This window comes from Camelina sativa, chromosome 7, assembly GCF_030686135.1.
Source record: "Camelina sativa cultivar CO46 ecotype springtype chromosome 7, ASM3068613v1".
NCBI lineage: Eukaryota > Viridiplantae > Streptophyta > Magnoliopsida > Brassicales > Brassicaceae > Camelina > Camelina sativa.
The window spans coordinates 24,550,468-24,570,881 of NC_141886.1; the positions used below are offsets into that span (position 1 = coordinate 24,550,468).

Genomic DNA, 20,414 nt, shown 5'->3' on the forward strand with positions numbered 1-20,414 from the left:
TCATGGACCCAGAAAAAAAGTTATAGATCATGAATCCAAAAAAAAAGTTATAGATCATGAACCCAGAAAAAAAATTATAGAACACAAAAAAAAAAATCAAAAATAACACAGATTTGATGAATAAGTGTGATTATATAAAAGGATTGAAAAAAAATCAAACAATAATATGTCAAACAATAAGTGTGATTATATAACACTAGATTTTAATAGATTTTTTTAAATACACAATTGAATAGCATTTGATTTCTAAATACATCAAATTCCTTTAAAATCCACGATCCAATAACACCCCCTTAGTTTGATTTTTGGGCTTTGTTGTTTTGATATCGAATTGAAATTTTGAAATTCTGGGATTTTTCCTCCATGTTGATTGATTCACAATCTTGCTTTCATTGTTTAAGAGCTAGATGTTGTACATGATTTAATCAATTGCAAACGATTATGTATGGGGAATCTCACGTCAGAGATGATAGAGAAAACCAAAAAGAAAATTAATTTTGGTTTATTGATATTTTTAATTTTGGGGTTTGATGGTTTAATTTTGAAATGAGATTGAAAGTAGGTTTAATCCGGCTAATAGGATTTGTTAATTGGTTAACCAAATATTAAACCAACAGTGAACCATATAAACTATATTTATGGAGAATTAGATAAGAAGTTTTAATTCACGGAGAAATAGGAATTGAACTATCCATTCGGGAAGAAATAGGTGGAGAACTTAAATTTGAGGGAGATCTAGAATGAGGTCAAAGTTCGGGATGGATCTGGTATGATATGGTAGTTTTGAGGAGGAAATAAGACGTTCTTCCAAAAAATAGAGAGGAGAGAGTTGAAGAGAAAAACAGAACCTTTAGGGTTTGGTGTTTTGCACGTTTGGACATTCAAACGAACTCCGATCTGGCTGATTTTTTTAGGATGGCTTCGTGTCTCAGTGTTCTACATATTTGACGGTGGAGATCTTGTTTTAACGGTTGGTGTGTGAGAAATCTGAGTTTCAGCGTGACTGGTAGTGTATGGAATTTCCAGATTTTTCTTCAGCATCTATCGTAAGTGTTTGTAAAATCCAACGGTGAGATCTTCTTGGTTTGTGCTGAAATTTTGCAGAGTTGTTCCTGACCTGTTTATCTAGAATATGTACGGTGGAGATCTAAATAGGTTGCCGGAATCTTAGTAAATCTAGGATTGTCTCGAACTGCATATTTTTAGTCTTTTGTGTTCTCTCTCTTGTGTTGTTTTCTTATTGAGATTGCTACTTGTAGCCTTAGTCTCTGGAGAGGACGTGGTTGTACTCAAATACATTGGTGATAGTGGAATTTTGAGTGGACTACGGTCCCGTGGTTTTTACTCCTCACATTGGGAAGGTTTTCCACGTACTATATAATTTTGTGTCTCGTTTATTTTACGCTTTGAAGTTTCTGCTACCAAGATTATTATATTTCCTCACAGGTTCACATAAGTTAGTGTGAAACTTTATTCCGCTGCGCAACTGTGCGTTGCTTCCCCAACAATTATGAGAATATTTTGGTGAAGAAGATTTTCCATATATTGGGATATGGAGAACCAAAAATCAAACCAAGAAATCTTATATATACCACTTAAATCCTACTCAACTTTGAACGTGAGATATTGTATCCATAATAATCAAACACTCTGATTTTGGTCCCACTTGTTACTACTTTGCATAAACTATACAATTCGATAAAAATGAGTATGAATTTTTGTTCGGTGGATTTTGGATTAAGTTTGACGCTAATCATTGTAAACAAAAGCTTTAGTTGGTCATTCATTACAAAGGTACAGAAGCAAACCAAGTCAATCAATTAACGTGGATAATGCTACATGCATTGGTAGTTTGGTACCTAATTCATCTTATAACCAATTAACCATCATTAATTATTCATTATCATTGGTTACATGACAACAATACATATCAACTTAATTACACATACATATATTTACTGTTTTCTCCCTTACAATACAACAATAGACGTTAATATAGAGAGATTATGATGAGATGGAGATGACATGAGAGTTTCACTGGACAATTTGGTTAGAAGAACCAATTAACGAGCTCGTCCGCGTGGCTTCCAGCTGGAGGAGGCACATCTTGCATCACCTTTTCATGCCCTTTTGGATAGTATATACCCGTGCCTTCATGTGGCACCCAACTAGTCGCTGGTGACGACGTCTCTCCGGCGCCGTAGAAGCCTCTCATCGTCTTCACTTCCTCTCCGGCGCCGGAGCCTTCCGTCTTGGCCGTCTCCCTCACTATGTCGTGTGACGCACTCTTCTTGTGAATCGATTTCCTAAGCATCGGCCTATATATATGCAATTGCATGCGTTAATATATGACATGACACTAACTAAGCAATCACACAACTATTATTTGGTCAAAGAACCAAATCATAACTTTATGATCATTCCTAGAATATGAATAGATTTTCACAATAGAGTAAATTAGCATAGACAAAACAAAAATGCATTTGCTCAAATAATCGGACACTATATAGGTAAACTTACTTGACGAACATGGTGTTCATGGTTTGTGCACCACGAGAAGAGAAGGTGGAAGTCGCCATGTCAATCTCTCTATATGACCGATCTCTAACAATGTGTGTATGAATAATCGGATATGTAGGTGAATATACTAATATGTATTTATATTATGTTTGTATAGAGAGAGTTGCATCTATTTATATATACTCACTCACACACACATCATTAGAATGTGAATGGAATTTTCAACAAGATTTGAATAAAGATTATAAAAAAAAAAAAAAAAAAAAAAAAAAGTTTGAGGATGGAAGGAATGATGGAGAGGGATCAATCCAGATGCACACTCCCCAATGTAGGATTTATCGTCAGACCCATGCCTCTTTTGTCCACGTGGCGTAATCCACGTCTTCTTATTTTGGATCAATCTTCAACGAAACGTATGCATTACACATGATCATGTTTTTTGTCCACTTGTGGCGTGTGCATGATTCATGACCCATTTTGACTTACATTGAGGCCTTATATTGAAAGCCCGTTTAAGACTCAACAAAAGAGTCTTTAATTTGAGGCCCATACTAGACCGGAATCCATATTTACTTTTAAAAAGGATTAATTAATGAAAAAATCTTGATATAATAAAGCTATATTTATTAATTGTTGTGTGATTATGTTTTTCTCTTCTTTCTCTCGTTGCTTCCTATGTTGTTGTTGTTGTTGTAGTCTTTCCTTCTTCTCAGTTTCTCAGGTAAAATTCTCATCTCTTTCCTGACCTTCTCTCATCATCTATTTGTCTACTTTAAATTTTTGGGTTTGTTTTACTTTCATCTCCTTTGTGTTTTTCGTCTCAAAGTCACGTTTTTTTTTTGCTTATCTAATATAATTCGATATGTCGGTCTATATACGAGTTTCTCTTTTTCACCGATGATCGTTCGTGATTTGGTCACAAAATTCGAGAGAGTTGCCTATAGGTTCTCTTTTCTATATGATTTTGAGAACTAGCTATGATGTCAAAATTCTCAGGTTAGCGTGAGCCATCATCATGGGACTAGAATCTAAAGGAAGAGCTTGGTTTGGTAAAATCTATAACAAGTTGGAAACTTTACTTGTTGAGGTTGACTCTTTCACTTCTCAGGTACGTACGTAAGTCCATTGTTTCATAATTGTCATATTAAATTCTAGGGTAATGATGTTTTAGAGAGTAGAGACGATTAAGTTATGGTTTTCTTATGTTGGAACAGAGCACGCTTTGTTTAAAACCTAGTGATCTTCCGGGATTTGAATCTGTTAGAGGTGAACCAAAGGAAGTAGCAGAACAGGGCCGTTCTTCTGTATCTTATAATGTGAAGCAACACCATGGTGATCGTGTTGCTTCACCTCGACGTGAGAGTCTTTTTGATCCACCGTCTCATCAGAACTTTGACATGCCAGGACATGTTGTGGTTGAGAAACGAGTTCAAGAAGACAGTTTGCAGGAGAATTCATCAGCCTCCTCGTTTCCTGTTGGAGATAAAATACTCTCTACATCTCCGTTGATTGAAGACGAATGTGATGCTACTACTCTTGTTGATGAAAAACAATTAGTTACTGATGAAGAGTCTCATCAGGTCTTGTCTGATGGAGAAACACACTCTACAGAAGAGTATCATGATGCTAATCTGACATCAGCCACTACTATTGGTGATGAAGAACCTGTAGTTACTGATGATGAGTCTAATGGAGAAGCACTCTCTACATCTCCATTGCTTGAAGAGTATCATGATGCTAATCTGACATCAGCAACTACTGTTAGTGATGAAGAAACAATAGTTACTGATGAAGAGGAGACTCATATCACTAACACATTGACACCTCAGATATTTTCTGATCAACCAAAGGAAGCTACAGAGGACAGTTCTTCCGAAGCTTCTATCATGCAGCAAGACCATGACCCTGTTGATTCACCGAGTTGTAAAACTCCTTCTGATCAACCAAAGGAAGCTGCAGAGGACAGTTCTTCCGAAGTTTCTATTTTGCAGCAAGACCATGACCCTGTTGATTCACCGAGTTGTAAAATTCCTTCTGATCAACCAAAGGAAGCTGCAGAGGACAGTTCTTCCGAAGCTTCTATTGTGCAGAAAGACCATTTACTCTATTCACCGAGTTGTAAAAGTCGTTCTGATCCACCGTCACATCAGAAATTTGACATTTCAGAACATGTTCTAGTTGAGGAACGAGTTCAAGGCGATATTTTGCAGGAGAATTTAGTTCAAGAAGATGGTTTTGAGGAGAATATATCGCCCTCCTCCTCCTTGTCTGACGAAGAAATACTGTCTACATCTCCATTGCTTGAAGAGTATTGGGATACTTCTCTGACATCAGCCTCTACTATTGGTGATGAAGAATCAATAATTACTGATGATGAGTCTCAGAACACCAATACATTAACCACTCAAAACTCTTCTCCTGGAAGCTCTTTGGTTTTTCCAGATGGGGAAAGTGTAGAAGAAGTTAGAGTTGAATCCTCCTTGCCGGATGGAGAAATACTTTCTACATCTTCATTGCTTGAAGACTACTGTGATGCTAATTTGACATCAACCACTACTCTTGGTGATGAAGAACCAATAGTTACCGATGATGAGTCTCGGATCACTAACACTTTCACCCCTCATAAAGTTTCTCCATGCGGGGAAAGTGTAGAAGTTGGAGATGTATCGTGCAGAGGTGTTGTTTCCACAGAATCTCAATCTACTCAAAGTTCTATAAGAGGTTTTGGGACAGTAGCAGAGAGTAATGATGACGCCGTTCTTCCTGCGCTTGGTATCTTTAAGGATAATGATTCAAGTCCGAACGATCCACTCGCCACCAAGATTACAGATGTACCTGTTCAAGATAATGTGCCAAACATGAGATCCTCTAATGCGGGTTGGTGCTTCTGTTTTCTCTATTTTTAAAAAAATTCTACTCATTTCTGGTTCACTTAACAGTTCTAAAACCTTCAATTGGTCTCCTCACACGTTTTCTTTTGTTAGATGTGATGAATGACAAATCTGATGTTGCTCCATTGGATATCAATGCATTGTACCACATCGATTTTCGAGAAGACTCCTCGTATGTTGACAACAATGCAATGCGTGTTAAGACCATTTCTCCATTGGATACCAATGCATTAAACAGCATGCAATCTCGAGAAGACCCCTTGTATGTTGACGACAGTGTGCTTTATGCAATGCATCTTAGGACTAAGAAACTCAGATCCTTCAAGGTTCTAAACTGCTTTCTCCCTCTTTCTCTAAGATATTTCTTTGTGATATATAAACTTGAACCTTAACTTTCTTTTTAGTGAATACTAATCTTGATTACAGATTGTTCTGACTGATATTATACTTGAATTTTGGCTTACATGATCTAACCCCTTAGAAAATCTTAGCATTAATTATCTCTCATCGCCTAATTTTACCTGTCTCTATAATCAGCAGAGAAAGATCTTGGATGCTTTAACTTCAAAAAGAAGAAGAGAGAAGGAATATGAGCAACTTGCAATTTGGTTTGGAGATGCGGAGATGGGTTCTGATCTGGCCACTGGGGAAGACTCTAAACAAGTGAAAGCCATGGACTCCAAAAGCTCACAGCTACTTGAATCAGAAGATTCCCAATGGGAGCTATTGTGAGATTTTTTGTTCACCTCATATTGTACAAGTTAAAATACGCCCTGTGATTTATCTTGAGTGAGACTCATGTTACCTTATTTAAACATAAATGAGCTAACCTGCTCTGTGATTGAAGCTTTTTTGACAGTGAATAACCAAAAATATTATCCCATCTTTTCTTGCTTTCATATCTGCTCCAAAACAAAACTTGATAAACTTGAGCTTGACACTCCCAAGAAGGGATCAGAATGAATTGCGGTGACTGCGTAGCAAATATGCATATAGAATCTCATTCCATGTATCAGGAACTCCTGGCAAACACCAGTGGATGCAATCTCCATATTTTTTAGGATCAGCTCTTTGTTCCTTTGTCAAGAGCTTCCCTCTCCGTTCACCATACACAGTTGTATGTCCATCTTTTCTATATTCTGAGAGTTTTGTAATGTTCAGGAACGTGACATTTTCTCCAACTCTTCTAAGAACATCACCAACTATCTTCATGATTTCTTGATTTGATCCTGTGCCCCAATATGATGGTTTGTCTATTGGATATAACTCATCATAACATGTTCCATCGCTTCCTGGATTCCACTCCCAGCTCCTGCAAAAAAGATCACACACCAAAATCACTATCCTTGTCTTTGGAAATTGAATATGCTTTCTCTAATAACCATCTATAATCTGTTAAGTGTTACATACCATAGATGAGTAGGAGACATACTCGTGAAGAAAACTCTTTGCTTCTCGGGATTGATCTTCGTCTTAAACCACTTGGCCCATGTTTCTAACGCCATTTTATAAGCAGTCGTCACATTATACTCTCGGACATCACTGGTATCTCCAAACCTGCATATGCATATATATGAGTTTTCCTTCTAGTCTCTTTCTCCAATGCAAACTATACTCAAATATGGCTTATGCGTTATAATATAGCTTACGTTGCATTGATCTTAGGTTGATGCATCCACCATACATAGCTCTCAAAGATTAGAACATCAACGCCTTCCCAGCTCTTGCTATGTTTTTCAATGGCGTCAAGGTTAACCAATCTTTTGTGTACTGTATGATTAGTTGCATGATCTGAAATTGATTCTACGATGAAAGGCGCCCAGTAATACTCGATGGATACATTGTATTCCTGATCAATTGCATACACTTTAGTGTAAGAAACTATCTTTGCCTTTTCTTATCATTCATGTTGAAAATCTCTTCCAAGGAAGATGAGTTTTTATGTACCTCAGCTTTGAAGATCTTCATAGGAGGAATCCTGTGAAAGGACTTCTTCTTGTCAGGGATAACTGACTGTACCATACATACCATCGACTCGAAAGTGCTTCTTTGCACCGAGTCTCCTATGAACATTAGTCTTTTGTTTCTCAACACGTCCAACAGTTTCAGAGCATCGAACCTGAAACATCTCAGAGATTTTAAAACATTGCTCAAGTTTGGCTTCGAAAGAATCACAACATATGCTTTTTCTTTCTTACCTGGGCAAGTCGCATGAGTTTGGTTTCCATCTCCAGTTCTGGTAATAAGAATCAGGCCGTCCGTTTCGTTGACATGTTGTTTGTTTGACTAAGTAAGGACAGCTCTTCTCTGTATAAAGAGGGTAAGAGACATTGTCCCAAACCCATTGTCCTTCAAAGACATTGCAGCTCTCATCAAGCTGATCCTCTTTGGTGACGAACACTGCCTCTCTTTGTCTGAAACCATAGAGTTGGAATATTCGACTCTCGTTACTCTTGAGTTCATCAAGGATCAAACTCACGGAACCTAGAACTAGAAGACTAGCAAGCACAACTTGGAAGATGGATTGAATAATCCGCGAATCTGTTGAAGTTTGTATCGACATTTGAAACAGACTTAACTGAAGAAATTAGCTCTTTTAGAACTTCTTCTTCTTGCTATTGAGCACATGAATCTATGTTTGATGTTTGAAAGAAGCCAATATCTTCACGTACAAGCATCAAAAAATAGCGTTGTTCCATGCAACCACCAGTTGGTGATCCTTCTCTATTAGGTAGCAAGTCCCCTTTTTGTTGTTGTTAATTGGTTCTAAATAGTGATATGATAGAAAACTTAAAAAAAAAAAAAAACAATTCCACGAAGGTCTCGGATTGAATTTTTAGGAGAAACTATTCTCTGATCTGGCCCAGCAAAACTAGTCACCAAAGAAAATCCAGTAATGGCCATAGGAGAGCAATTATGAACGTAACAACCACAAAACAATTAAAAAGTTTAGAACAAGCCTGTTCACTTGATGACAAGGCCAAAACAAAACACTTCAAACGTTCACTTTTCTGTACAGTTGACAAGAACCTAATACAGAAACAATCCGATGGGGAAAAGGCTGGAAAAAAAAAGGCAACCTAGCTTTGCTACTGAAAGAGATGCAAAAAGTTTGACAACGTGATCGCTCCAACCTATGCTAAATACTTCCACAATCTTGGTTAATTACCGTTATCAGATCCATGTCCTGAGCTGTCGCTATCAGAATCTGCATAACAAATGAGGAATGAGTAAATCTGGTTTGGAAATGTGATGTTGATAAGGAAAGAACAGAAGCAGTTTAAAAAATTTACCACTAGAACACGAGCCTGAGCCACTACTAGAACTGTTAGAACTACTTGATCCACCAGCATTTACTTCTTGTCGAACAGGGGATGCCACATGACCTTTTAAAGTGTCAAAAACAAATTAAAGAAGAATTATTGCAGTGGGGCTAGAAGACTAATATAGTAGAGTTTGATACTATCTCACACCTAATTCAGTACCTTTTGGGGACTTAAGGCCAGTTGTTAGAGTGCTCTGCGAAGACGGAAGAAGAAACATGATAGTATTAGCCTAGTACAAGTTATATGGAAGAAGTAAGAGAAGTGAATAACAACAATTATTTATTTGCTCTCACCGGTTCTTGGACACTATTGTGAACAGATTCAGCATCTCTTACTGAGCCCAATGCCAGTTCCTCCTTTTTCTTGCTCAAGCTCTTCTTATATTCAGTGACGAATCTGTAAAGCTCCCAAAGTGTTTCGAGATCAAGACTATCAATATCTAACTCAATCTCATCGTCTTGTTGAGCGAGTTCTGGATTACTCTTCTTTATAATCTGCACAACTGCCTCTAGCTTGTCATAAGGTAATTCCTGAAGGTCCTCACTAAGACTCCGCTTCTCTTCAAATGTCAAGTCCCTGTTTCCAGACGCCTCCTCTTCTTCAGGCCTCTTCTCGGGGACAACAGTTAGAACTGCAGGTTCCACTGGGTTTGTCATCGATTCTGCTCTCTCCACAGTCCTATTTTCAACTATTTTAGTTGGTGGAGACGAGGAACGTGACGGAGGACGTAACGGTAATCGCTCTACACTATGAGTGTTCGTTGAAACAGGAGCATGGAAATCAATATCACGGACTGGTGTTTGCCTCCTATTAAGTAACTCATACTGCTTTTCAAGCGGTCCCCATTTCTCTTCAAACAGATTCAACAAAATCCCAGCCATACTATGCACATCATGCCCAACAGGATTATACAGCATTGCATTGTTAAAAGTAAGTCTAACATCCTCAGCAAACTCCAAAGGTGACTTATACCAACTCTTACTCAACCTAGTCTTCACTGTTCCCAAATCCATAGGCTTCTTTATTATATTATGATAATCATGTAAACCAAGCCTAACCGTATCAACAGGAGTATTGAAAACCCATCCAGACTTATGCTTCATCAACTTCGTAAGCAAATTGTTGCAGCTCTTCAAAATCTGAACCGTACCTTTATCAGACGCAGCAGCTGCTCCGTGTACTCCCTTCTTACCACCGTTCGCTGCTGTTTTCACCTTCTTGTTCGACAGAGGTGGTAGCTCCGCGGACCCAAAACCGCCGGCGAAGTTACCTTGTGGTTCGAACCGTTTAATCAAGCTCCTAACTTCTTCAAGCTCAGCCATTAGTTTCCGTTTCAAGTTCCTAACTTCAAGCTTAGAAATTGAGCTCAAACTTATCTTCATCATCTGATGGTTCTCTTCCGAACCAAGCGAATTTGACGGAGACACGAGCGGAACCGGTCTCACCGTCGTGGGTCTCGATCGTTTCTGGCTTTTGTTTCCACTATCACTCCATTTATGCTTCGTCTTCGGAACACCACCACCGGTTATAGGACCAGACGCCATTGCACTCGTTGACGAGATTTCTCCGAAACGGAAAATTTAGGGTTTTTCTAGGGTTTGAGCGCCAATACTGTAGATTTCAAACAAGGAATCGAAAGATCGTGTGAGAGATTTTAGGATCGGTGGGTTCATGAACATTCAACTGAGATTGCAACGACGAAACAAACCCTAGGAAGCAAATTTTTTTTGGAGTCGCGAGAATCGCGTAGAAACACGCGCTTTGAGCTCACGCGCCTTAAAGAAACCCGAGAAATTAGGGGAATTACACATGTGTTTAGTGTGACGGTGTAATATACACTCCTACGCTTTCGAAACTAAACCGGACATAACCGAGGAATTTATTATACCGGTTTAGTTACAAATCTCAGTTGATTAGTAGAGAGATTTGACTTAATTGAATGTGGAAAGCATATAAAAATAAGCTAGACCATGTGCAATTACATTGAGAAACGAAACTTTGATATAAAAACTTGAGAAAAGATCCGAAATTTAAGCAAAAGAATCAACCTCAATAGTTACAATATCCAAATTCACAAAAGAAGCAAACCAAGAAAATGGCCTTCAAGAACCATTCTTCAAGAACAAGTCTGTCTTCTTCTTCTTCCACTTCATTCAGGTTCACAACAATCATTACATTAGCACTCATCTTCTCTTCTTCTTACTACATCTTCTTCTCACAGTTCGATTACTCTCCGGTGACATTTTCCTCGGTGAATATTCCTCCGTTCGCTGGAGATCTACGAGACCTTACATTCCCTTGGAACAAACTCTCTCTCGGGCCAATCTCCGAGAAGCTCAAACTTGCCGTGTTTTGTAAATCATGGCCTGTTGGTTCGATCCCCGGAGGAATGGAGCGTCACGCTTACACTCTCTACAATTCTCTTGCCTCAAGAGGTCACGAGATTCACGTCTTCACGGTTTCTTCCGACAGAAGTAACCGTGAAGAGTATCACAACAATGGGGATCTCCATGTTTACTTTGCTCCAAACGAACACGGCACACTAAACCACTCTCAAGCTTTCGAGATCTTCGACAGAATCAACGGTGCAGATCATCACCCCTTCGATTATGTTCATACGGAGAGTGTTTCTCTGCCTCATTGGCGTGTCAAAATGGTGCCTAACGGTGACATAGCTGTGACATGGCACGGTATCTGGTACGAGATTATGCATTCCAATCTTTTTCAAGAGCTTTCGAATGATCGTCCTACTAGCTCTGATCTTCAACAAACGATGCCTAGACTCGTCGATGAGATCAGATTCTTCCCGAGATATAAACAGCACATTTGCATAAGCAACAGCGCGCGTGAGGTTCTCGTTAACATCTATCAGCTTCCTAAGAGAAACGTTCACGTTATAGTCAACGGAGTTGACCAGACCAAGTTTGTGTATTCCCCTAAGTCTGGAGCTAGGTTCAGGGCCAAACACGGTGTTCCTGATGGTAATGGGACAGTTATTGTGATGGGTGTCTCTGGACGTTTGGTGAGAGACAAAGGACATCCACTTCTCTACGAAGCGTTTGCTTCGATCGTTAAAACTCACCCGCAAGTGTATCTGCTTGTGGCTGGATCTGGTCCTTGGGGAAAAAGATACGCGGAGTTGGGTGAAAACGTTAGGGTTTTAGGAGCTTTAGAGCCAGAAGAGCTCTCTGGTTTCTACAACGCTTTAGATGTGTTTGTGAACCCGACGTTAAGACCACAAGGGCTTGATTTGACGATCATTGAGGCGATGCATTGTGGGAAACCGGTCGTAGTACCTAACTATCCGAGCATTGTTGGGACAGTGGTAGTGGATGAGCGTTTTGGGTACACATTTTCTCCAAACATGAGATCTCTTGTTGAAACTTTGGATTCTGTTGTAAGAGATGGGTCTAGGGTTTTGGAGATGAAAGGACTAGCTTGCAAAGAATACGCTCTTTCCATGTTTACAGCGACTCAAATGGCTTCGGCTTATGAGAGATTCTTTATGTGTATGAAGAATGAGAGGTATTGTAAGTATCCTCTTCCAACAGATAATTAATTTTTTCATCGTTTTTGTAATTTTTTTCATATATAAAGATTCTTTTTAATTTGTAACTTACTTTGAATTATAATCTTGAATTATTACTATTTGTTTGATCGTCATTCGTCAAGCTCAAGGTTGGGACGACTTGTACGTTTTTGTAGATTTGTAACGAAACTAATAAGAAGGAAATGAAAAAATTCGAGACATCATAGGTTTCATTTTTGATCTCTTAAAGAAAGATTATAAAATTGAAGAAGTTGACTTCGATCTTAAATAAAAAGTATAGTTTTCCTTATAACCAGATCTCTGTGTTTCCCCTGTTTTTTTTTTACTTCAATCACTATCTTTCTCTCTCTTTATATATATATATATATATATATATATATATGTTTTTGTAATTTTGGTAGACGATGAGGAGAAAGAGTGTATTATACTATACTTTCCAAACATAATTTAAAGTGTTTAATCTACACGAGCCAGCCACCAAGAGAATCAAATACAGGATAGCTTAAACTAATCAGTTTCCCTTTTCAAAGTATATTTCTTTACCCTTTCTCATATACTTTATATGTAAAGGCCTCTCTACTAGACTACTAGCTATATCGTGGAATGTATAAGGTACGTAAAGCATGCACAATTCATAAAATTCGTAACGAACAGTTACATCAATTTATTGTTTACGCCGAACGTACAAACAAGGCTTACAAACAAACAAAAAAAAAAAGAGAGAGAGAGAGAGAAAAGGATTGATATGTTTTCTTCTAAACCGCTTCTCGATCAAGAACAAAATATACATCCTCGAATTCAGAACTACGAGAGTATAAGACTTAGTGATGGCGAGGATCGGGACCTCCAGGACTTAGTCTCATAGACTCATTAAAACCTCTTTCCATTAGCTTCTCCATACTCGCTTTCAACACTTTCTCTGCTTCTCTCATCATACGCCCTCGTTTCATACCATCTACGTATAGAGATCGCTGCTGCAGTGGTCGAGACGCTGATGAAATCGATAAGGAAACGCATATCAAGAATAAGCACAGCCAGAGTTTCGAGTTAGCCATGTGTTAATGTGCTAATGATTTAATTTAGAAAGGTGTTAATGATTTTGTAAAGTTGGTATACAATGGTTTTGTGTATTTTCATCACATGCTTGAGGCATTTATATAGAGAAATGGCATTGGGGTCATGATGAATCTCATTGAAATGCTATACATTATAAAATAGATAAGACGGTCGAGACGACAAAAAACAAAATAAAGGCGGTCGTGGAAGGAGATTTATAATCGAGGCTAAATAAGATGCACTTTTTAATACATATATGCAATATTCCTTTTGTCAACATATAATGATAAAATATATGAAAGCTAAGAAAAATACAAAGAATGAAAACTTTTTGAAATAATGCATGCGGATCAATTCATTACTAGATTGTAAATGTATTCCTAGTATATACCCACAAAGGAAAATTTCAAGAAGAAAGAAAAGTTTAAGTGTTGAAGATGACATGTGTAATTAGGAGAAAGAAAGATTGTGTAATTAGAGTGCCTTTGAATGATAAACCAACTAAACTAGTTCACAATATAAAAAGGCAAATATGGGGGACAATTGTGATTTGTGAATGGACTCAAATTTTATAAGTTGTCGTAGTTAGAAGTCAATCGATGCCGACTTTTTTTTTTTTTGGGTTGGCCTTTAGTTTAGTTGACCATTTGAGTTAACTAACGTAACTCCGAAGCAAAGGATCCAAGTAAAGTCGTTTCATTGGATTTTTGATTCTATCGGCTGAATCGACTGAAAATAACCGAAGTTATAAAATAACAAGATATCACTAACAAGGAAAAGCAACCATGAATCTCTCTATACTATGTCAATATATATTGAATAGACATTTTAAAAAGAAAGAACTTAGAGAATATTCATGAATCATGATGAGTTGATGTCCAAATCACTATCTTTGTCATTTTGATTCTTTGAAATTAAATATAAAGACTAGGACAAAAAAATTCAGTCTATTTCATATATGTTAATAACAAGTTGAAGACTCTTTATGATTTTTAAAAAAGTTTATTAACGGAAACGATTTTGGATTTTGTCGTGGATAGACGAAGTGAAATACCAATTGGAAGCTCGAAGAAAAAGTGATTAAAACACTAACTTCAACCCAACTATTAAAGAGAGTTTATTTATCCAGAGAGGAAGAAAAAAAACTATTTGAAGAGACCATAATAGACAGAAATACCTAATTTTTGAGATTACTAATAGATTGTTTTAAATATGTTAGATTGGATATCCAAGAATCTTAGCTTGTGCAATGGAGATACGATTTGTATAGTATTGGTTAATTTAGATACTCAAGATTCTCTGGTACTATATTCATATATTGTTTTGATTGGGTAGATGAAACAAATTACGGAAGTTTACCAAATTGCAGATATGTTGATGGTAGTCTAACTCTTTTTGTCAGTTTGATGCTAAGACAATAACGCATATGGACATATATACCAATCATCTAATTAAACATCCCATGCAGTATTTGTTTAAAACACGTCTCTACTCTCTACCAAAACCGCTACATGGCCGAAAGCGATATACATTACAAAACTTGATGGACATATAATGTCATTGTATAACACATTGCTTAAGTATTGATACAAATTAGTATATTACATATTATGGTAAGAAATTAAATGTTATTTGTATATCTATTTTAACCTTTTAACGTATTTCTATTTCTGATACGATTGTAGATTATTTTGTTCTTGCGTGAATATGATATATTTTTTTCGTTGACAAGTGAATATTTATCATTTTTAATACATGGAGAGGTATGTGCTTGTTCGTCAATAAACTAAACATATCCATTTCTTTATCGTCCGTTCGTGGACCAAAAAATCATTTTTAATACGTTTGTGGAACATTTAAACCATACCTCATTTGATAAAATTAGAAACATTTTGCGAGTTGGACCAATACCACATGAAACACCATGGTATTAAAACAATATTTTCTTAACACACTTTTTATATATCTTTTTAATTTCAACAACATATGCATTATACGGAGTTGGATCCGATACTATTGCAATTTGCAAACCAATATACTATCTTAAGAAAACTCACATAACCATATACATGATTAAATTATGGTTTATAAACTCATAACAAACGGTCAAATACATATAGACGAAACAAATGTTTAGAATCCTACAAAATACCAAAACATTGTTAGATTAACCGTATGCAACCCAATACGTGGTAATCTAGTAATATCCACGATCCTCCTAAAACTATTGCTTCACCCTCTAGTTTGAACGATTTACACCTTCTTCATAATTAAGTGTATAATCTACTGGACCTAGACTTTAACAAAACTTGAACTTTCTAGCTAGAAAACTATAGTTTCACAAAAGGTGCGTATGGAGTATTAAGAAAACCTTCGTGTAACGAACTGAAGTCCAAAATGAGGTCCCTTGAATAAAAAAGCACTAGTAAAGTACAAAAGTATAGTCGGTCCTCTCAGATGAGTAAGGGTTTATGAATGGTATAAGACGTAAACTAACTACTCTTAAGTGGTCCTCGCTCCTCTGGACGGCACTTTCTTACATAACGCACTTCAACTCTTACTTACTTACTTTTATCCAACTTTTTATTCCATTTAGCTCGAAAATATAACTAAAATAATTATATCTATTCTTTTGTCTAGTGTGTAATGCTTGTTTATCAATTATCTTTTGAGTTAAATAACAATCAAAGGACACATGGTTCCACATCCATAGTGTGCACCCAATTATGGCAGAAGCTAGAGTGATATGGTTCTTTCAAGCAACTCCACGGTATGCGTTCCTCATATGGCTGATGGTGAAGAACAGACTCACAACAGGAAAAAGGATGGCAACATGGAACACCACTGCAAATACAGGATGCATTTTCTGCAATAATCCAACGGAGACAAGAGTGCATTTGTTCTTCGACTGTCCATACTCGCGACAGGTTTGGGAGTCGCTGGTTATCCGACTTCTTCAGCACAAGTACACCACGGACTGGACGCAAGTGATACACCTACTCACAGGAAACGATTTGGACAAGACTCACTGGTTTTTGCTCAACTACACTTTTCAAAATGTTATCCACTCCATTTGGAAGGAGAGAAATGACAGGCGCCATGGAGAACCACCATCACCGATGGAGAAGCTGGTGAAGTTGATTGATAAAAATGTCTGCAATAGACTAAGCACAATATCTGATGTCGATGGCACATTCATTCAGGCTTGGTTTGCAACAAAATTTCACTAAATTGTCAGAGTTGTTTTTAAGCAAAACAGGATCTAAACAAAGTTTTGTATCATTGATGTAAAACGTTTATTTTTTTTTAATATAATTTAACATTAAATTCAAAAAAAATAAAAATAACAATCATAGGATTAAAATGGATCATGATAGCTGAAAAGAAGATAAGTTAAAGAAATCTCTAATGCATGACGGTTTGATATGCATAGAGTCACTCAGGTCACACACAACTTTAATACAAACCTTTTTCGAAAAAGGAATTGTAAGAACAAATCATTCAAGGTGTTGATTTGCTGTAAAGTCAACTATTTTTTTATTTATAAAGAAATTTAATGATAACTTTTCTAACTCTGAAATATCACTTTGTTAGATGAATAATTTGATTAATGCTATGCAAATAGGTGAGTTTTCCAAGAAAGAAAGAACAAAATTAGTTGAACTCAAATTGCGATCAGTGACACAAATCGTTCCGTTGGTCGAATCAGATAACAGATAGACTTTTAAAGTGGGAAAAAAAAAACAAAAAAAAAAAACATCAACATTCTATAAAAACTTTCGACATTAGTTTGAGTTTCTTTCTGTTCATAGTTACCAATTATCAAATTTGTTTGAGGATACAGTATATCTATTTTCATTCACAAAAGTGTATCTTCAATATTGTACGAACATATAAAACTAATCAGGCAAGAAAGGTAACCTGTCGATGCCATAGGGTGAACCATTAGACTCGCCAGTGCTACAACCGAACTCGTCAAGCTCTTCTCCGTTCTCTTCTTCAACTTCTTCATCTTTACCGTCGTCTCTGTCTTCTTCTGTCCCATAAGGGATGATCCGTAGATACATCTCATCCTCTCTCCATTTTCTTTCTGATCGTAAATTATACTTCCTGACTAGCTTTCCTTGAAGAGACACGATCTTAGGTTGTCTCGGTAGTAAATCAGCTGTTTCCTTTTTTGGTATCACTATCCGCTCTATCGCTAATCTAGCTTCCTGCATGTAAACGATTTTGTGTTAAGAAATCCTGAATGTGGTTACTATCAAATTAATTTTGACTAGCTCTTTAGTTACCTCTAAGGCGTCCATTTTTTCAGATAGTTTTAGACGTTCTTCTGATCCAAATTCTCCGAGCCCATCTTCGTAATCGGTTAGTAATGCCCGTATCGCCTTGGCCACTTGAATTCCTGAGTTAGTCTGCAAGACAAAAAAGCTTCTTTTGGTAAAGAGGCTGGAACTAGAAAACTTGAAGAATAAGAAATTCTTAGTTTTTTCTTTTACCTTTGTTACATAAACAGGTATACCGTGAGATGTAGCTAATGCTTTAATCCGAGGATTCTTCCTGATCTTTGCTTGTAATGCGAGTATGGCTTCTGCTTCGCTAATGTCGTCAGTTAACTCTACTGCAGTTTCCATCTCTAGCTGTTTGATTGCCTGAAGAACAGTTGATTCTGCAATCTGAGTTGGAGAAATTGGTGAATCTGTGTATTAGTATATGGATATCAGCAGAGATACATAAGAGTATTAAAACTGGAGAATCTGCAAAATTCATTCTAATCTTACCCCATACACATATAGATACATCAGTGTCTCTTGCCCTGACGATTCTGCTTCAGTTATCTCCTTAGTTGGAAGGACTTCAGATATCGTTTCCTCATTGGTGAGCTTCGAAACATCTAATGCTTCCTCTTCATGTATATTATCCACAGTCGTCTCGTCGATGAAAGGTTCCTTCTCCATAATCACTTCCACTCCATGAGACTTTACTTTTCGGATTTCAACGTTTGGTAATCGACCTTTTAGCCAGGAGATGAGCCAAAAGAAGAAAATTAACTCAAGCCAGATCTTAAAATGTTGTTGTAACCAAATATATGATGCATTTATGTATATGTACTTTGCATTTTTCAACAGTTCCAAATCAATAAGACAGAATCTACCTGCGAGAACAGCATCAACAGTTGCTTCAAGACTACGATGAACTCGAACTTCAGTCTTTGAAACTATTTCTGCACCACAGTTAAATGTTGGAGGACCTTTTCTTTCAAGGACAGTTTTCTGGCCACCTCTTCTGGTCGCTTCCTCATCTCCAAGAGTCACACTCTGCCAAAGGTCTCCATTAATATGTCTGAAAGAATAACTATTAGAGAAAAGAAAATTGGAATGCTCAATAACTAGTTGTCAGAAAAAGAACTGATCCAGACTTATAGACCATCGAGTTCCTACAACATGATATCACTCAATTTAATCTGCTACATGGTTCCTGTGCCCCATATCTTGTTTTGGTGACATATCGAGACGCAAGAGATCCATGCGAAATGGTCAACATCGGCCCCTTAAACTAATTTTCTTAATGACCATTGGTAAGAGATCTCATAATATGTCAAAATAAAATCTCCAAACAATACATTGATTTGGGTTTGAACGGTATGCAAGCATATCAAGTCTAACCTGTACACCTCCAACCAGAAGGTCCAATGAAGGATTCTTAATCAAATTCTCAATGGTCGCTCCATGAGCAGTGGCGACTAACTGGATTCCACGTTCTGCTATCGTACTTGCAGCTATCGCTTCAAGTTTAGTTCCAATCTCATCAATCACAATCACTTGAGGCATATGGTTTTCTACTGCCTCAATCAATACCTGAAGGTAAGCAAATTGAAACACATATAACACCCACCCTCATTTAAAAATAAACAACACTCAAGCTATCTAATCTACTAACCAACCAACCTTTTTTTTTTTTTTTTTTTTTTTTTTTTTGTCAACTAATCTACTAACCAACCAACCTTGTGTTGTATGTCAGAGTTAGGGACTTGCATCCGCCTAGCATTACCAATCCCTGGATGAGGTATATCACCATCACCACCAATCTCATTAGAAGTATCAACAATCATTACTCTCTTCTCATAGTCATTTCCTAGCATTCTCGCTACCTCCCTGAATAAAAAACAATCAATGACTATATCAAATCAATGGAACTATATGAGCAAACTGATCAATGTCAAAGAAACTAACACAAACCTAATCATTGTGGTTTTCCCAACACCTGGTGGACCAATAAGCAACAATGAGTTCCCATCTTGAACAAGATCACGCAGCAAATTGGCACTTCCTCTAACAGATCGACCAACACGGCAAGTTAATCCAATAATATCTCCTTTCCGATTCCGTATCGCACTAATACGATGCAACGTCCGGCTAATCCCAGCTCGATTATCATTAGTGAACTCACCAACCTGAACACATTCACGGTCTTAGTATAAGCTATAGATGTTTTCGTCAAACGAAAATTCACCGGAGAAGAAGAACAAAAAACAAAGAGACTCACCAACCTGAGAGACAGCGAATTTCAAATCCTTAACCGTAACAGCGTCGTCGGAGATCACAAAATCTCCAGAAGGGAATCGGGCCAGAGGCTTACGACCTAAATCCAACACTATCTCAATGAGTTCACTAATCTCAGGGTGCTCCTCCAGTGTCCGTCGTATCTCATCGGGTACCAGCGCCAAGAGACGGCGTAATTCGTCATCGAAGTGGTCCTCGTCGTCTTCTAATTCCGGAAAGGCGACTTGAGACGAAGATGCTGAAATAGCAACAACTCCAGGTGAAGAAGACGAAGGGAGGAGGAGTTTGTTGCGGAAGAGTTGGTGAAAGAGAAGAGAAGATCGACATCGGAGCTTGAGGATTCTTCTTCGTTCATGACGACGTAAGAGCGTTAATGGAGGAACATGATTACGGCTCAGTGATAAGCTCAGCATATTCCTCACCTGATTTCTATTTTTTTTTTCTTTTTCGAGAAATTTAAATATGAACCGTTCGCCTACCACGTGGACGAATCATCACAAAACACGTC

The 20,414-nt window shown here is 37.4% G+C and overlaps 6 protein-coding genes and 1 pseudogene across 9 annotated transcripts; 2 read left to right on the top strand and 5 right to left on the bottom strand.

The window, feature by feature from the left end:
* Positions 1-1,863: 1,863 nt before the first annotated feature.
* Positions 1,864-2,818, bottom strand: LOC104702006 (uncharacterized). The gene is made up of 2 exons (XM_010417794.3): positions 2,521-2,818; positions 1,864-2,318 (listed from the first exon to the last, which is right to left on the bottom strand). The coding sequence occupies exons 1-2, from the start codon at positions 2,577-2,579 to the stop codon at positions 2,051-2,053; spliced, it is 327 nt and encodes a 108-aa protein (XP_010416096.1). The 5' UTR covers positions 2,580-2,818; the 3' UTR covers positions 1,864-2,050.
* A 303-nt stretch (positions 2,819-3,121) lies between these two features.
* LOC104702007 (uncharacterized) lies at positions 3,122-6,294 on the top strand. Of its 2 annotated transcripts, none has more exons than XM_010417795.2 (5): positions 3,122-3,241; positions 3,517-3,628; positions 3,735-5,397; positions 5,505-5,737; positions 5,949-6,294. In XM_010417795.2, exons 2-5 carry the CDS (start codon positions 3,536-3,538, stop codon positions 6,141-6,143), a joined length of 2,184 nt encoding a protein of 727 aa, XP_010416097.2. In that variant the 5' UTR covers positions 3,122-3,241; positions 3,517-3,535; the 3' UTR covers positions 6,144-6,294. The 2 variants fall into 2 exon arrangements, with proteins under 2 accessions (XP_010416097.2, XP_010416098.2); XM_010417796.2 differs by having other exon boundaries at positions 5,952-6,294.
* Positions 6,221-8,141, bottom strand: LOC104702008 (protein trichome birefringence-like 31). The gene is made up of 5 exons (XM_010417799.3): positions 7,610-8,141; positions 7,359-7,530; positions 7,061-7,260; positions 6,822-6,968; positions 6,221-6,723 (listed from the first exon to the last, which is right to left on the bottom strand). The coding sequence occupies exons 1-5, from the start codon at positions 7,972-7,974 to the stop codon at positions 6,366-6,368; spliced, it is 1,242 nt and encodes a 413-aa protein (XP_010416101.1). The 5' UTR covers positions 7,975-8,141; the 3' UTR covers positions 6,221-6,365.
* Positions 8,142-8,284: 143 nt separating this feature from the next.
* LOC104702009 (transcription factor GTE3, chloroplastic) lies at positions 8,285-10,544 on the bottom strand. Its single transcript, XM_010417800.2, has 4 exons — positions 9,031-10,544; positions 8,897-8,930; positions 8,705-8,797; positions 8,285-8,619 (listed from the first exon to the last, which is right to left on the bottom strand). The coding sequence occupies exons 1-4, from the start codon at positions 10,279-10,281 to the stop codon at positions 8,573-8,575; spliced, it is 1,425 nt and encodes a 474-aa protein (XP_010416102.1). The 5' UTR covers positions 10,282-10,544; the 3' UTR covers positions 8,285-8,572.
* A 2,374-nt stretch (positions 10,545-12,918) lies between these two features.
* Positions 12,919-13,391, bottom strand: LOC109125598 (CLAVATA3/ESR (CLE)-related protein 1 pseudogene; annotated as a pseudogene).
* Positions 13,392-16,069: 2,678 nt separating this feature from the next.
* On the top strand, positions 16,070-16,573 carry LOC147941644 (uncharacterized). Its single transcript, XM_087458596.1, has one exon. It carries the CDS (start codon positions 16,070-16,072, stop codon positions 16,571-16,573), a length of 504 nt encoding a protein of 167 aa, XP_087314722.1.
* A 535-nt stretch (positions 16,574-17,108) lies between these two features.
* Positions 17,109-20,404, bottom strand: LOC104702011 (protein SEEDLING PLASTID DEVELOPMENT 1). Of its 3 annotated transcripts, none has more exons than XR_015561063.1 (9): positions 19,894-20,404; positions 19,583-19,797; positions 19,348-19,498; positions 19,010-19,201; positions 18,499-18,661; positions 18,125-18,357; positions 17,843-18,042; positions 17,636-17,758; positions 17,109-17,557 (listed from the first exon to the last, which is right to left on the bottom strand). XR_015561063.1 is itself a non-coding variant. In XM_019227782.2 (9 exons), exons 1-9 carry the CDS (start codon positions 20,317-20,319, stop codon positions 17,243-17,245), a joined length of 1,995 nt encoding a protein of 664 aa, XP_019083327.1. In that variant the 5' UTR covers positions 20,320-20,393; the 3' UTR covers positions 17,109-17,242. The 3 variants fall into 3 exon arrangements, 2 of the variants coding, with proteins under 2 accessions (XP_019083327.1, XP_019083328.1); XM_019227782.2 differs by having other exon boundaries at positions 17,843-18,019; positions 19,894-20,393; XM_019227783.2 differs by having other exon boundaries at positions 17,843-18,019; positions 19,890-20,381.
* Between the last annotated feature and the right edge of the window lie 10 nt (positions 20,405-20,414).

Excerpts from the sequence above, each read along its gene's own strand:
- LOC104702006 (XM_010417794.3), bottom strand. The coding sequence starts at position 2,579 with ATGGCGACTTCCACCTTCTCTTCTCGTGGTGCACAAACCATGAACACC. Across the intron at positions 2,319-2,520 it reads ATGAACACCATGTTCGTCAA|GCCGATGCTTAGGAAATCGA; the intron begins GTAAGTTTACCT and ends GCATATATATAG.
- LOC104702007 (XM_010417795.2), top strand. The coding sequence starts at position 3,536 with ATGGGACTAGAATCTAAAGGAAGAGCTTGGTTTGGTAAAATCTATAAC. Across the intron at positions 3,629-3,734 it reads TTGACTCTTTCACTTCTCAG|AGCACGCTTTGTTTAAAACC; the intron begins GTACGTACGTAA and ends ATGTTGGAACAG. Across the intron at positions 5,738-5,948 it reads AGAAACTCAGATCCTTCAAG|CAGAGAAAGATCTTGGATGC; the intron begins GTTCTAAACTGC and ends CTCTATAATCAG.
- LOC104702008 (XM_010417799.3), bottom strand. The coding sequence starts at position 7,974 with ATGTCGATACAAACTTCAACAGATTCGCGGATTATTCAATCCATCTTC. Across the intron at positions 6,969-7,060 it reads CAACCTAAGATCAATGCAAC|GTTTGGAGATACCAGTGATG; the intron begins GTAAGCTATATT and ends ATGCATATGCAG. Across the intron at positions 6,724-6,821 it reads ATGTCTCCTACTCATCTATG|GAGCTGGGAGTGGAATCCAG; the intron begins GTATGTAACACT and ends TCTTTTTTGCAG.
- LOC104702009 (XM_010417800.2), bottom strand. The coding sequence starts at position 10,281 with ATGGCGTCTGGTCCTATAACCGGTGGTGGTGTTCCGAAGACGAAGCAT. Across the intron at positions 8,798-8,896 it reads TGGCCTTAAGTCCCCAAAAG|GTCATGTGGCATCCCCTGTT; the intron begins GTACTGAATTAG and ends ACACTTTAAAAG. Across the intron at positions 8,620-8,704 it reads CTCAGGCTCGTGTTCTAGTG|ATTCTGATAGCGACAGCTCA; the intron begins GTAAATTTTTTA and ends TTTGTTATGCAG.
- LOC147941644 (XM_087458596.1), top strand. The coding sequence starts at position 16,070 with ATGGCAGAAGCTAGAGTGATATGGTTCTTTCAAGCAACTCCACGGTAT.
- LOC104702011 (XM_019227782.2), bottom strand. The coding sequence starts at position 20,319 with ATGCTGAGCTTATCACTGAGCCGTAATCATGTTCCTCCATTAACGCTC. Across the intron at positions 18,662-19,009 it reads TTCTGGTTGGAGGTGTACAG|AGTGTGACTCTTGGAGATGA; the intron begins GTTAGACTTGAT and ends GACCTTTGGCAG. Across the intron at positions 18,020-18,124 it reads TGTATCTATATGTGTATGGG|ATTGCAGAATCAACTGTTCT; the intron begins GTAAGATTAGAA and ends TCTCCAACTCAG.